Source organism: Salvelinus fontinalis, chromosome 12 (genome assembly GCF_029448725.1).
Source record: "Salvelinus fontinalis isolate EN_2023a chromosome 12, ASM2944872v1, whole genome shotgun sequence".
In the NCBI taxonomy this organism is placed as follows: domain Eukaryota; kingdom Metazoa; phylum Chordata; class Actinopteri; order Salmoniformes; family Salmonidae; genus Salvelinus; species Salvelinus fontinalis.
In genome coordinates this window covers 25,200,001-25,215,154 of record NC_074676.1, presented here as the reverse complement: position 1 = coordinate 25,215,154, position 15,154 = coordinate 25,200,001, and the positions used below count along the sequence as shown (strand labels likewise).

Below are 15,154 nucleotides of genomic sequence, written 5' to 3'. Positions count from 1 at the left end.
TATTTTTGTTGTTGTACTGGATACAGTGACATTAGTAATCTCATTAATAAATTAATTTCTAAAGTTTACTAAATATTTTTTGCAATGATGGATGGATGCACGGTAGTTTCAACACAGTGCCCATTACCGTTGTCCAGTGTATATGTAAATCATTGGTGCTGATCTAGGATCACTTTGGCTTTTCAGATCATAAAAAATAAGTACATTTTTACACAATATTTAGTTTGTCTAAATAGTCCTCCTCTCTTTTAGTAGAGTATAGCTGTACCACAATATCCCATTTGTTTCTAAAGAAGCATGGTTACAGAATATGTGGGGTTGAACCAGCCACATAATTAACACTCTTAGCCACCAGGGTATAGCTGTGGCCTTGTGGGGGGTTTTCAGCCAAGGATGGTCAATCAGGACACAGAACATCATTTTGGAATTATTAAAATCTTTCCATCCTCTTCATATGTGTACTTGTGTCACGCCCTGACGTTAGAGATCCTTTTTATGTCTCTATGTTGGTTGGTCAGGGCGTGAGTTGGGGTGGGCATTCTATGTTTTGTTCTATGTTTTCCATTTCTATGTGTTTGGCCGGGTGTGGTTCTCAATCAGAGGCAGCTGTCTATCGTTGTCTCTGATTGAGAACCATACTTAGGTAGCCTTTTTCCACCTGTTTGTTGTGGGTAGTTGTTTTCTGTTTTGTGTCTGCACCAGACAGAACTGTTTCGTTTCGTTCACTCTCTTTGTTGTTTTTGTTATTTCAGTGTTCAGGTTATTTTATTAAATTACAATGAACACTTACCACGCTGCGTTTTGGTCACCTTCTTCCCAGGACGATCGTTACAACTTGTAACATTGCATTTTATGATTTCTTAATTCATCACGTGTTGAAAGTCTTGTGAGTGTGATTTTAGTTTGATAGAACTTAATTTAAATAACTTGTAGTCTTGTGTATTCATATGCTTCTTAAATCTAGACAGAACCTTTAAACTGAATATATTAATTTTTTTACCTTTTCTCAATTTCAACACGTGACGAAGAAAGAAAATCATAAAATACAGTGTTACAAGTACACAGCATATGAAGAGGATGGGAACATTTTAATAACTGTTCTGTCGTCTGTGTCCTGATTGACATATTTGAAAAAGGCCACATCTATCCCCTGGTGATGCAGATTATCAACATATGAAGTGTAAAACATATGCTTGTGTTTTTCTGGACTCCATTCCCGCCTGCCTGACCATTCTGCCTGCCCTGACCTCGAGCCTGCCTGCCTACTGTACCTCTGGAACTCTGAACTGGTTTTGACCTTTTGCCTGTCCACAACCATTCTCTTGCCTACCCATTTTGGATTGTTAATAAACATCTTGACTCTAACCATCTGCCTCCTGTGTCTGCATCTGGGTCTCGCCTTATACCCTTATATCCTCAAATGTGAATCGTCATTACGTCAGGAAAGAAACATCATGGGAAAGTACTGTATTCCAAACTGCTTTAAGTAGCTACACTTGCATGCTGAGAATGTTGTGGTAGTTTTATATAAAACTTCAATATAACATTGTCTAAATGTTACAAAGAACTCAAAGACAGTGTATATTGTGTGAACATCAATGGAATAGTATGTTAAACCTAAAATAAATGTGTTCTGAGAACATTCCTGTAATACTAGGTGAATGTTTTTTGCACCCTTAAAGAAACGTTGTTGTCTGCACAACTGGACAGTATTTGTGTTTTGGGAACATATATTTTGTGATGTCCCCACAATGTTCCCACCAGACTGTTCCCACAACCAGTGGTGTAAAATACTTTAAAGTACTACATAAGTCGTTTTTTGTGGTGTCTCTACTTAACTTTACTATTTATATTTTTGACAACTTTTATTTTTACCTCAAAAACAATGTACTTTTTACTCCATACATTTTCTCTCACACCCAAAAGTACTCGTTACATTTTAAATGCTTATCAGGACAGGAAAATGGTCAAATTCTTATCAAGAGAACATCCCTGGTCGTCCCTACTGCCTCTGATCTGACAGACTCACTAAACACACATGCTTTGTTTATAAATTATTTCCGAGGGTTGTAGTGTGCCCCTGGCTATCCGTACATTTAAAAAAACAAGAAAATGATGCCGTCTAGTTTTCTACTTTTACTTTTACTTTTGATATTTAAGTATATTTTAGCAATTACATTTGCTTTTGATACTTAAGTATATTTAAAACCAAATACTTTTAGACTTTTACTCAAGTAGCATTTTACTGGGTGACTTTTACTTTTACCTGAGTCATTTTCTATTAAGGTATCTTTACTTTATGACAATTGGGTACTTTTTCCACCACTGCCCACAACTTAATGAAACATTCTGGGAACCTTTAAAGAACAGACGAAATGTGTTCTAGGAATTTTCTTGTACTACCAGGTGAATGTTATTTTGCATCCTAAAATAAACATTGTGGACAGTTTTTGCATTTTGGGAACATCTTTTGTGATGTCCCCACAATGTTCCCACCAGACTGTTCTCACAACCTAATGAAACAATCTGGGAACTTTTAAAGAATAGATGAAACGTGTTCTAAGAATGTTCTTGCAAAATCAGACAAATGTTCTATATAAATATTCTATAATCATCAGCTCGACTGAACTGTTTTTGTGTTATGAGAACAGTTGCCGCGACCCAACAAATGTTCTGTTAAACTTCACAGAACCAATTTTGGTTTGCTGGGTAGCCAGCCTTGGAGGTCCAATGAAATAGTGTTGATATATTGTCATATTGATCAAATAACCCATATGCTATGTTGAAAAACACCATAAGAGAGTGCTCATCTTGTCAAATGCATGTTGAGAAGTTGACTGTCAGGTCAAACACCATACACTGAGCATACAAAATATTAAGAACAGCTTCCTAATATTGAGTTGCCCTCCCCCCACCCCGGTTTCAAAAGCGTTCCAGGGGAATGCTGGTCCATGTTGACTCCAATGCTTCCCACAGTTGTGCCAAGTTGGCTGGATGTCCTTTGGGTGGTGGACCATTTTTGATACACATGGGAAACTGTTGAGCATGAAAAACCCAGCAGTGTTTCAGTTCGTGACACGGTGCACCTAGCACCTACTAGCACACTCTGTTCAAAGGCACTTCAGTCTTTTGTCTTGCCCATTCACCCTCTGAATGGCACACATTCGCAATTCATGCCTCAATTGTCTCAAGGCTTAAAAATCCTTCTTTAACTGGTCTCCTACCATTCATCTACACTGATTGTAGTGGATTTAAGAAGTATCATCAATAAGGGACCATAGCTCTCACCTGGATTCACCTGGTCAGTCTATGTCATGGAAAGAGCAGGTGTTCATTGTGTTTTGTACACTAAGTGTAGATAGTAGATTGGAAAATGTAGCTATTCAGAATAGTTGGTTATTATGCAATGTATACATCACAAACATTAAAAGTTCAAATACACTTATGTCAGAGATGAAAGTCAGGGATAAGTGCAAAGTCTTGTAATCATAATTACTATGTAATATTTAAATAGGCCTACTACTTTTTGAAACTACAAGATTGCCTAAATGTCAGTCGTGTAGCATAATCTGAGGAATCTTTAGCTAACCTATATCTAGATCAATGAAGGTTCTGTGAAATTTGGGGATTAACCTTTTACTGCAGTGGGCTAAATCAAGGTCACACAGAGTGTTTCTAGGTAGTCTTAAACAAATCTACTTTGAAACAAAAGTATGCACCTCACATGGTTATGGGCTTAAAAAAATAAGATACTTGTACCATGTCAGATATAGAGTTGAAATGTTTTCAATTTATTTTGAGTTTGCATCCCAATATTACACTTTATATACATCACAGAAGTGTAACGGTCATCTTGTGGTGATTGAGCGGACCAAGGCGCAACGGGTTGTGAATACATAATGAATTTATTTACAAACAGACGAAACACGAAGAACACTTGAAATGATTACAAAATAACAAAACGAACAGACCTGGACTTGAGAACTTACAAATGACGAAGAACGCACGAACAGGAACAGACTACATACACGAACGACAAAACGAAACAGTCCCGTGTGGTAGACATACAGACACGGAAGACAATCACCCACAAACAAACAGTGAGAACAGCCTACCTTAATATGGTTCTCAATCAGAGGAAACGTCAAACACCTGCCTCTAATTGAGAACCATATCAGGCAACACAATAAACCCAACATAGAAACACAATACATAGAATGCCCACCCCAACTCACGCCCTGACCAACTAAACACATACAAAAACAAGAGAAAACAGGTCAGGAACGTGACATAACCCCCCCTCAAGGTGCGAACTCCGGGCGCACCACCAAAAGTCTAGGGCAGGGTCTGGGTGGGCATCTGTCCACGGTGGCGGCTCAGGCTCTGGGCGTGGTCCCCATCCCACCATAGTCAATCCCCGCTTTTGTAACCTCCTCCTAATGACCACCCTCCAAATAAACCCACTGGATTTAGGGGTAGCACCGGACCGAGGGGCAACACCGGACCGAGGGGCAACACCGGACCGAGGGGCAGCTCCGGACTGGCTGACGGCTCTGGCTATTCATGGCTGGCTGACGGCTCTGGCTGGTCATGGCTGGCTGACGGCTCTGGCTGGTCATGGCTGGCTGACGGCTCTAGCTGGTCATGGCTGGCTGACGGCTCTGGCTGGTCATGGCTGGCGGACGGCTCTAGCGGCTCTTGTCTGGCGGACAGCTCTAGCGGCTCCTGTCTGGCGGACGGCTCTGGCTGATCCTGTCTGGCTGATCCTCTCTGGCGGACGGCTCTGGCTGATCCTGTCTGGCGGACGGCTCTGGCTGATCCTGTCTGGCGGACGGCTCTGGCTGATCCTGTCTGGCGGATGGCTCTAGCGGCTTTTGTCTGGCGGACGGCTCTAGCGGCACCTGTCTGGCGGACGGCTCTAGCGGCTCCTGTCTGGCGGACGGCTCTAGCGGCTCCTGTCTGGAGGACGGCTTTGAAGGCTCATGGCAGACGGGCGGCTTTGCAGGCTCAGTACAGACGGGCGGCTTTGAAGGCTCAGTACAGACGGGCCGTTCATGCGGCGCTTGGCAGACGGACAGTTCAGGCGCCGCTGGGCAGACGGGCAGTTCAGGCGCCGCTGGGCAGACGGGCAGTTCAGGCGCCGCTGGGCAGACGGGCAGTTCAGGCGCCGCTGGGCAGACGGGCAGTTCAGGCACCGCTGGGCAGACGGGCAGTTCAGGCGCCGCTGGGCAGACGGCAGACTCTGGCCGGCTGAGACGCACTGTAGGCCTGGTGCGTGGTGCCGGAACTGGAGGTACCGGGCTAAGGACACGCACCTTCAGGCTAGTGCGGGGAGCAGCAACAGGACACACAGTACTCTGGAGACGCACAGGAGGCTTGGTGCGTGGTGCCGGAACTGGTGGTAATGGGCTGGAGACATGCACCATAGAGCTAGTGCGTGGAGGAGGAACAGGGCTCTGAAGACGCACAGGAGGCTTGGTGCGTGGTGCCGGTACTGGTGGTAATGGCCTGGAGACACGCACCATAGGGCTAGTGCGTGGAGGAGGAACAGGGCTCTGGAGACGCACAGGAAGCCTGGTGCGTGGTGTAGGCACTGGTGGTACTGGGCTGGGGCGGGGAGGTGGCGCCGGATATACCGGACCATGCAGGCGTACTGGCTCCCTTGAGCACTGAGCCTGCCCAACCTTACCTGGTTGTATGCTCCCCGTAGCCCGACCAATAACCCGCACTGGGCTATGTAGGTGAACCGGGGACACCATGCGTAAGGCTGGTGCCATGTATGCCGGCCCGAGGAGACGCACTGGTGGCCAGATGCGTAGGGCCGGCTTCATGACATCCGGCTCAATACTCAATCTAGCCCTGCCAGTGCGGGGAGGTGGAATAACCCGCACCGGGCTATGCACACGTACAGGAGACACCGTGCGCTCTACCGCATAACACGGTGTCTGCCCGTACTCTCGCTCTCCACGGTAAGCTCGGGGAGTTGGCGCAGGTCTCCTACCTGACTTCGCCACACGCCCTTGTAGCCCCCCCCCCAAGAAATTTTTGGGCTTGCCTAACAGGCTTCCTACCGCGTCGTCGTGCTGCCTCCATTCGCCGGTATCCCTCCTCGCACTGCGCCAGAGAATCCCAGGCGGGCTCCGGCACTCTCTTAGGGTCGATCGCCCATCTGTCGATCTCTTCCCACGTAGTGTAGCCCAGATCCTTCTCCTGTTTCCGTGCTGCCTCCTCATACCGCCGCCTCTCGGCTTTAGCTGCCTCCAGCTCTTCACGAGGGCGGCGATATTCTCCAGGTTGAGCCCATGGCCCTTTACCGTCCAGTATTTCCTCCCATGTCCAGAAATCCTGTGTAGGTGTGTCCTGTTGCTTTCTCCCGTTACACCGCTGCTTGATCCTTTGTTGGTGGGTGATTCTGTAACGGTGGTCTTGTGGTGATTGAGCGGACCAAGGCGCAGCGGGTTGTGAATACATAATGAATTTATTTACAAACAGACGAAACACGAAGAACACTTGAAATGATTACAAAATAACAAAACGAACGTAGACAGACCTGGACTTGAGAACTTACAAATGACGAAGAACGCACGAACAGACTACATACACGAACGACAAAACGAAACAGTCCCGTGTGGTAGACATACAGACACGGAAGACAATCACACACAAACAAACATTGAGAACAGCCTACCTTAATATGGTTCTCAATCAGAGGAAACGTCAAACACCTGCCTCTAATTGAGAACCATATCAGGCAACACAATAAACCCAACATAGAAACACAATACATAGAATGCCCACACCAACTCACGCCCTGACCAACTAAACACATACAAAAACAAGAGAAAACAGGTCAGGAACGTGACAAGAAGACTGAAATATAATATAAAACTGTTTAACATAGAAACACTAGATTTTCGGCTGTAAATTTTTTTTTGGGGGGGGGGGGGAATAGGAAAAACATTCTACCCATGGGGACACTAGGTTATTTGACTGCAGGAAAGGGATGTATACCTGGGTTAGAATCTTCCTTGAATTCACACAGAGTTGATGGAGGGGCATGCCAAAATGCTGAATTTTGGCACTTTTGCAAGCCTTTATTTATATAGAAAATCTGATTTATTGAATTCTCCATGTGGTCTACATTAAAGGACACTTCATTTCATATAACTCTTTTTTTCAATTCAATATTGGTGCACAATTTTCACTTAAAAGATCAAAGGGACGCAAAAGTCACTAATTTCATGGAAAGACCCAGTGACATGCGTCAAAGTAGCCTTTGACCATCCAGGAACTGGAACAGTATGCTGTCCTGCTATCACTGCGACGTTATCGCGAGGAACACTGATGTTGCTTCTGGGGGTGGGTGGCATGAAAAAGCTCTTTATGAAAGCCATAAAAACGTCAATTATTTCGGATTTTGATCTCACATTTCATTGTGAGATATAGTTTGTTGCTTCGCATCTGTGGATGACGCTGGATCACAATTTCAGCACATGGACAGTTCCTGGTCATTAACCTATACTGGACACATGGAGTCCATAACGTGTTTATGGGGAAACCCTGTGAGCAGGCGCGATTTGTGCACTAGAATGCCCTCCTTCCGTTACAAAGATGCCATTATCTGAATATGTGGATAGTGGTGGACATTTAATAGCGCCTTCGTGAAGGATGAGGCTTGCAGTAAGGATCGGGCTTTTTCGTTGTGCCCTGTATTCTAAGCAGCAGCACGGGTACTTGGCCAATGCAAATCTGGAGAGGATAGCAGCAGCCTACACACAGCAAGAACCGAGCCTTGCTCACACTGATCATCGACAAGGGAGACATTACCATCATCATTAGGAGGGCATGGAAGTCACGACCATACTTTCAACAATGTAGAGCATTAAAGGTATGTTTATTTGTCAGAATATCATATTTATTAATTATTTCGATACTTCCTGCCTGTGACTTTCACTGTTTCATCTATTCCTTCCCCTTTTCTTTTATTGGCGTCTTAATGACCACAATAGTTGTCATATTCGTGCTGTGTTTTTTTATTGCACTATTGATTCTTTTGCTAAATTTTCAGGAAAAGATCTAATATAGCCTACTATTTATAGTAGCTACCGTGTAGTAGCAACCTATATATCTGTTGTTCCACGTGCTTTGAACCAGAATAACAGTCATTGTAGAAAGCTGTCCAAGGCCTTGTGTGTGAAGAATAATGGAGACATACTAGCTTTTATCTGTTTAGCAAGGATCAATGTTGACAAGTCTTTGAGGTAGAACCCTGTGTTTATTGGGGGAACTTCGAATGTAGGATACATCTTGGGTTCTGACTGAAGAGGTGGATACTGAAATGTAGACAGAAGGCTGTAACTAAGAATATTGGGAAGTGAAGGGATTGGACGATATGAAATGGTTGCCTTGCTGTATGTCATAACCTGTGCGCGCCGTTAAAAAATCAAGTAATTTTTGCCTTTAAGGGGGAATGCAAGTTACTATATGTTGGAGAACAACATGGATATATGACAACAGTTCATTTACAGCCTGATAGATAGATATTGTATTTTCATGATGAGTATAGAGTAGTGTAAGTATTTACTCAAGTCTTGGAATTGATGGATGTTTTATTCAATACATATTCTACCTGTTTCCCGAGAGCTTACCTTAAATAACTACCCTGTCTGATGGGTTGTCAAGTCAAGTCCTTGACCTATGGCCACATCCATTATTAGGAGCTGGGATTGACTGGTTTCTTTAAAAAGAAGAAATCCTGCATACAGTAACTCCAATGCTTTCTATTTCACTCATTGTCTTTACTGCACAGCAATAACAACCTTTCCACCACTTAGCCTATGCTATTGCCTGTGCTGTGACCACATTTCCTATAGGTGCCAGTTGTGTGCATTATTTTTTCTTGGGTATAGCATTGATGCAATATTACACTCTAGCCCTTGATTGACCTGCATGTATTTATATTGAATACATTCTACTCTGCTGTACTACATTCTGTTCTGCTATAGCTCCAAATACTGACTCCTCATCACATCAGCTCATGTGTCTGAAGGTTTTTCCTTTGCCCTGACTTCATACAACACTCAGCAAATTAACTTCTCCTCACCGCCCGGCATTTGAATGATTGATGCTTTGAATAAACAACCTCTACAGCGCATGCTGCTTACTGATATGTGTTTATATTGCTGCTGACAACTTCATCAGACTTTTTAAAAATGACGCACTAGCACATTGAGCATCAGTTTATACCTGCAATGTGGGGAATGCAGCTGTCTGTGCAGTGATATCCCTTTTCAAAGACTAGGGGATTGTCATTATGTGTGGGTGAAGCTTATGTACCTGGTTGCTCTTCTCTTGTGTGTAGTCTGTGGAAAGCTGCTGGAATGGACTGTAATTTAAATTAACTTTTCAATGGTTCTATTTCCTATGGCAGAAAAGAAGCTCCCATCCTGCCTTACTTGTTATTCAAGTGATGTGATGTTTTTGAGCCCCTGGTGCAGAGTTAAATCTGTCACTACCAGAAGACTCACAGAGCAGAGCATATACTGTAGGATAATGTTTATGTTCATATTAATGTATTGTTTTCACGCTATTCATATGAATATAGAGTCTTTCATCTGTAGTTTATATGGACAATCTTCTTTGTTTTAGGTGAATTCATAAAACAGTTAATGAACCTGACATTCAAAACAAATGTTAAATAGTTTAAAGTATAATGAACAAGTGTTCATATATGAGATGCGCTGTTGTCAGAATGTGAATAGTTATGGAGAGACTATGAATAACTTCCTTGTTTTCTAACCTTTCTCCACAGGTGTGATATGAGCCAAGTCTCTAATCTCTGGTGAAATTAGGAGTAACAATCGTGTCGACGTCCATTCACAGAAACAATACAGCAACATGAGCAAGCCACAGTAAGTAAAACATCAACATACCAGATTAACTCTGATGTCCCTATCTGTTTAACACATCGTAACCTCTCACTATATTGTCATGTGTTTTGCGCGTTTTACCATGACTGCCCGCTATGAACACACACAGGTTTTGCGATGGAACACCCAGCAAGCCTCAGCTGATTATGAGAACAGCCTCTTTCTATTTCCTCATCCACTTCCAGTCAAGGACTTTGAGCCTGAGCAGCAGGGGAGCTGAGTTTGCCTTAGCTAGGCACTCCAAGAGAACGACCACCAGTCACCAGACTGCCTCTGCTGCAATCTCTTAGCATGCAGGAGGGGTGTTCACTTTTCATCTTCTCTTAATAATAATTACTCTCTGTGTGGTACCCAAGACAGCCCCTGCATCCTGATGACAGCCCTGGTTATGGCCAAGTAAGGGGAGGGAGATGGTGGGTGAGGTGGGAGGGAGGGAAATGAGGGTGAAGTGGGAGGGAGATGGGGGGTGAGGTGGGAGGGAGGGAAATGAGGGTGAAGTGGGTTGGAGATGGGGGGTGAGGTGGGAGGGAGATGAGGGGTGAAGTGGGAGGGAGATGGGGGGTGAGGTGGGAGGGAGATGGGGGGTGAAGTGGGAGGGAGATGGGGGGTGAAGTGGGAGGGAGATGGGGGGTGAGATGGGAGGGAGATGGGGGGTGAAGTGGGAGGGAGATGGGGGGTGAGGTGGGAGGGAGATGGGGGGTGAGGTGGGAGAGAGATGGGGGGTGAAGTGGGAGGGAGATGGGGGGTGAAGTGGGAGGGAGATGGGGGGTGAAGTGGGAGGGAGATGGGGGGTGAAGTGGGAGGGAGATGGGGGGTGAGGTGGGAGGGAGATGGGGGGTGAAGTGGGAGGTAGATGGGGGGTGAAGTGGGAGGGAGATGAGGGGTGAAGTGGGAGGGAGATGGGGGGTGAGGTGGGAGGGAGATGGGGGGTGAAGTGGGAGGGAGATGGGGGGTGAAGTGGGAGGGAGATGGGGGGTGAGGTGGGAGGGAGATGGGGGGTGAAGTGGGAGGGAGATGGGCGGTGAAGTGGGAGGGAGATGGGGGGTGAAGTGGGAGGGAGATGGGGGGTGAAGTGGGAGGGAGATGGGGGGTGAAGTGGGAGGGAGATGGGGGGTGAGGTGGGAGGGAGATGGGGGGTGAAGTGGGAGGGAGATGGGGGATGAAGTGGGAGGGAGATGGGGGATGAAGTGGGAGGGAGATCGGGGGTGAAGTGCAAGGGAAGATGAAAACACTGTGGGACAATATACTGGCCAGTGGGCGACAAACAGAATTGTGATATGTTTTCTGGTTAACACTGAGGCATGAATTAATGCAGTCGGTCCTCAGCGACACCCTGGTGAAATGACAGATGGGAAATCCTTGTGTGGTGTGATCACGTCTGCGGAGCTGTTTTCACCACTCTTCTTTTCATTCTACACTACTTTAAATAATCTCTCCCTCTCTGTGGTGTATTTCTGCTCACACTAAGAGTCAGAGATGGAAAAATAGTTGCTACTCAAGATTTAACCTCCCTGTAAGTGGACAGATTTATCACATATTTAACATTCAGTTTAAATTTGAACATGTTAAAGTTGTAAAAGCTTTGATTGATTGACGCAAACCAGTGAAGAAGAGGTACTGACAAAAAGAAGAAAGAACTGCATTGCCTTTTCGAGCTTCATGCAATAACATAATTTTCCACATTCAATTATATTGAATAAACTAGCTGTAGGCTCTTCTCATTGCAGATGGTTTATGCTAGTATACTGACAAGTATACTGTAGCAATAGTGGTTGGTGCAGGGTTTCCCAAACTCAGACCTCGGAACCCCAAGGGGAGCACATTTTGGTTTTTGCCCTAGCACTACACAGCTGATTCAAATAATCATCACCAACTAATCATCACCATTCAGAGTACGCTACACACCATGACGAATCCTGTGTGTTTGAAACAGGTCAGCTAACATTTACTGTAACTAACCTCTGTGGTCACGTGAGTCTCTGCCACAGAGCAGTTGATCACTCTATTTCGATTCTATGTCTCGATCCTGTCTCATTACAAGAAAATGTGCTGATGAGCAGTTTACCGTTTTGGCACAATATATACAGTTAGCTCACATATGGGAAGTTTAAATCTCCTACAGATGATGTTACATGATATTACATAACATTATGGGTGGCTGGTAGCCTAGCAGTTAAGAGCCTTGGGCCAGTAATGTAAAGGTCGCTGGTTCGAATCCCTGAGCTGAAAAGTCTGTAGATGTGCCCTTGAGCAAGGCACCTAACCCTAATCGCTCCTGTAAGTTGCTCTGGATGAGAGCGTCTGCTGAAGTACAAAAATGTATGCATGTTTTCCTGGCAGATGTATCCAGGGCTTCTAACCATAAGTTCCATGGGGTATTTACTGAAGCAACAAGGCAACTACGACCAAAAAACATTAGTCATAAATACAGCACCAGTGTTAATACTATGATTTAAAGCCATTTAATTGTGTTTTAATAGCTTAGTGAGTTCGTCTTCCTAAGAATCCACACAGCTTCTCAAAACATAGTTTCCCAAGAAGGTTGAGTTTTAAACTAACAGTTTATCTTCACATTATAGTATTTGTTACAGCATATTGTCCATTGAATAGTATGTTACATATGTAATGCCATGTGAAAACCATGTATAAGAAACATTTACTGACTTGTTGGAAAGATGGCATCCTATGACGGTGCCATGTTGAAAGTCTCTGAGCTCTTCATTAAGGCCATTGTTTGTCTATGGAGATTGCATGGCTGTGACCCAATTTTATACACCTGTCAGCAACAGGTGTGGCTGAACTAGCCAAATCCACTAATTTGAAGGGGTGTCCAAATACTCTTGCATAAGTAGTGAATGTACAATACCAGTCAAAAGTTTGGACACCTAGTCATTCAATAGTTTTTCTTTATTTTTACTATTTTCTACATTGTAGAATAACAGTGAACACATCAAAACTATGTAATAACACATATGGAATCATGTAGTAACCAACAAAGTGTTAAACAAATGTTAAATTTATATTCTTCAAAGTAGACACCCTTTGCCTTGATGACAGCTTTGCACACTCTTGGTATTTTCTCAACCAGCTTCATGAGGAATGCGTTTCCAACAGTCTTGAAGGAGTTCCCACATATGCTGAGCCCTTGTTGGTTGCTTTTCCTTCGATCTGCAGTTCAACTCATCCCAAGCCATCTCAATTGGGATGAGGTCAGGTGATTGTGAATGCCAAGTCATCTGATGCAGCACCATCACTCTCCTTCTTGGTCAAATAGCCCTTACACAGCCTGGATGTGTGTTTTGGGTCATTATCTTGTTGGAAAAACAAACGATAGTCCCACTAAGAGCAAACAAGATGGGATGGCATATCGCTGCAGAATGCTGTGGTAGCCTTGCTGGTTAAGTGTGCCTTGAATTCTAAATAAATCACAGACAATGTCACCAGCAAAGCACCCCCACACCATCACATCTCTGTGCTTCACAGTGGGAACGACACGTGCAGAGATCATCCGTTCACATGCTGTGCGTCTCACAAAGACACGGCGGTTGGAACCAAAACTCTCAAATTTGGACTCATAAGACATAGGACAGTTTTACACCGGTGTACTGTCCCTTCCTCGTGTTTCTTGGCCCAAGCAAGTCTCTTCTTATTGGTATCCTTTAGTAATGGTTTCTTTGCAGCAATTCGACCATGAATGCCTGATTCACGCAGTCTCCTCTAAACAGTTGATGTTGAGCTGTGTCTGTTACTTGAACTCTGCGAAGCATTTATTTGGGCTAAAATCTGAGGTGCAGTTAACTAATGAACTTATCCTCTGTAGCAGAGGTAATTCTGGGTCTTCCATTCCTGTGGCGGTCCTCATGAGAGCCAGTTTCAGTATAGCGCTTGATGGTTTTTGCGACTGCACTTCAAGAATTGTTCAAAGTTCTTGAAATGTTCCACATTGACTGACCTTCATGCCTTAAAGTAATGATGGACTGTCGTTTCTCTTTGCTTATTTGAGCTGTTCTTGCCTTAAAATGGACTTGGTCTTTTACCAAATAGGGCTATCTTCTGTATACCACCCCTACCCTGTAACAACACAACTGATTGTCTCAAACGGATTAAGAAGGAACGTAATTCCACAAATGAACTTTTAACAAGGCACAACTGTTAATTGAAATACATTCCAGGTGACTACCTCATGAACCTGGTTGAGAGAATGCCAGGAGTGTGCAAACCTGTAAGGCAAAGGGTGGCTACTTTGAAGAATCTCTTTTTTTGGTTACTACATGATTCCATGTGTGTTATTTCACAATTTATATGTTTGTAGAAAATAGTGCAAATAAAGAAAAACCCTGGATTGAGTAGGTGTGTCCACACTTTTGACTGGTACTGTATATACACGACTGTTCAAATGTTTGGGGTCACTTAGAAATGTTCTTGTTTTTGAAAGAAAAGCCAATTTTTTGTCCATTAAAATAACATCAAAATTATCAGAAATACAGTGTAGACATTGTTAATGTTGTAAATGACTATTGTAGCTGGAAACGGCAGATTTTTTATGGAATATCTACGTAGGTGCCCATTATCAGTAACCATGACTGCTGTGTTCCAATGGCACATTGTGTTAGCTAATCCAAGTTTATCATTTTAAAAGGCTAATTGATCATTAGAAAACCTTTTTTCAATTATGTTAGCACAGCTGAAAACTGTTGTTCTGATTAAAGAAGCAATAAAACTGGCATTCTTTAGACTAGTTGAGTATCTGGAGCATCAGCATTTGTGGGTTCGATTACAGGCTCAAAATGGCCAGAAACAAAGCACTTTCTTCTGAAACTCATCAGTCTATTCTTGTTCTGAGAAATTAAGGCTATTCCACGTGAGAAATTGCCAAGAAACTGAAGATCTCGTTCAACGATGTGTACTACTCCTTTCACAGAACAGCGCAAACTGACTCTAACCAGAATAGAAAGAGGTGTGGGAGGCCCCAGTGCACAACTGAGCAAGAGGACAAGTACATTAGAGTGTCTAGTTTGAGAAACAGATGCCTCACAAGTCCTCAAATGGCAGCTACATTAAATAGTACCTGCAAAACACCAGTCTCAACGTCAACAGTGAAGAGGCGACTCCGGGATACTGGCCTTCTAGTCAGAGTTGCAAAGAAAAAGCCATACCTCAGACTGGCAAATAAAAAGAAAAGATTAAGATGGGCAAAAGACACTGGACAGAGGAAAATTGGAAAA

General features: G+C 43.9%; 1 protein-coding gene across 2 annotated transcripts in view; it reads left to right on the top strand.

The window, feature by feature from the left end:
- Positions 1-7,280: 7,280 nt before the first annotated feature.
- The window catches only part of LOC129867052 (transmembrane protein 266-like), a 75,427-nt gene continuing 67,553 nt past the window's right edge, over positions 7,281-15,154 (top strand). For both annotated transcript variants that reach the window (XM_055940168.1, XM_055940166.1), the window contains exons 1-2: positions 7,281-7,888; positions 9,812-9,911. In XM_055940168.1, the coding sequence (XP_055796143.1) occupies positions 9,898-9,911 (14 nt within the window). In that variant the 5' untranslated portion in view covers positions 7,281-7,888; positions 9,812-9,897. The remainder of the gene's footprint in view (positions 7,889-9,811; positions 9,912-15,154) is intronic.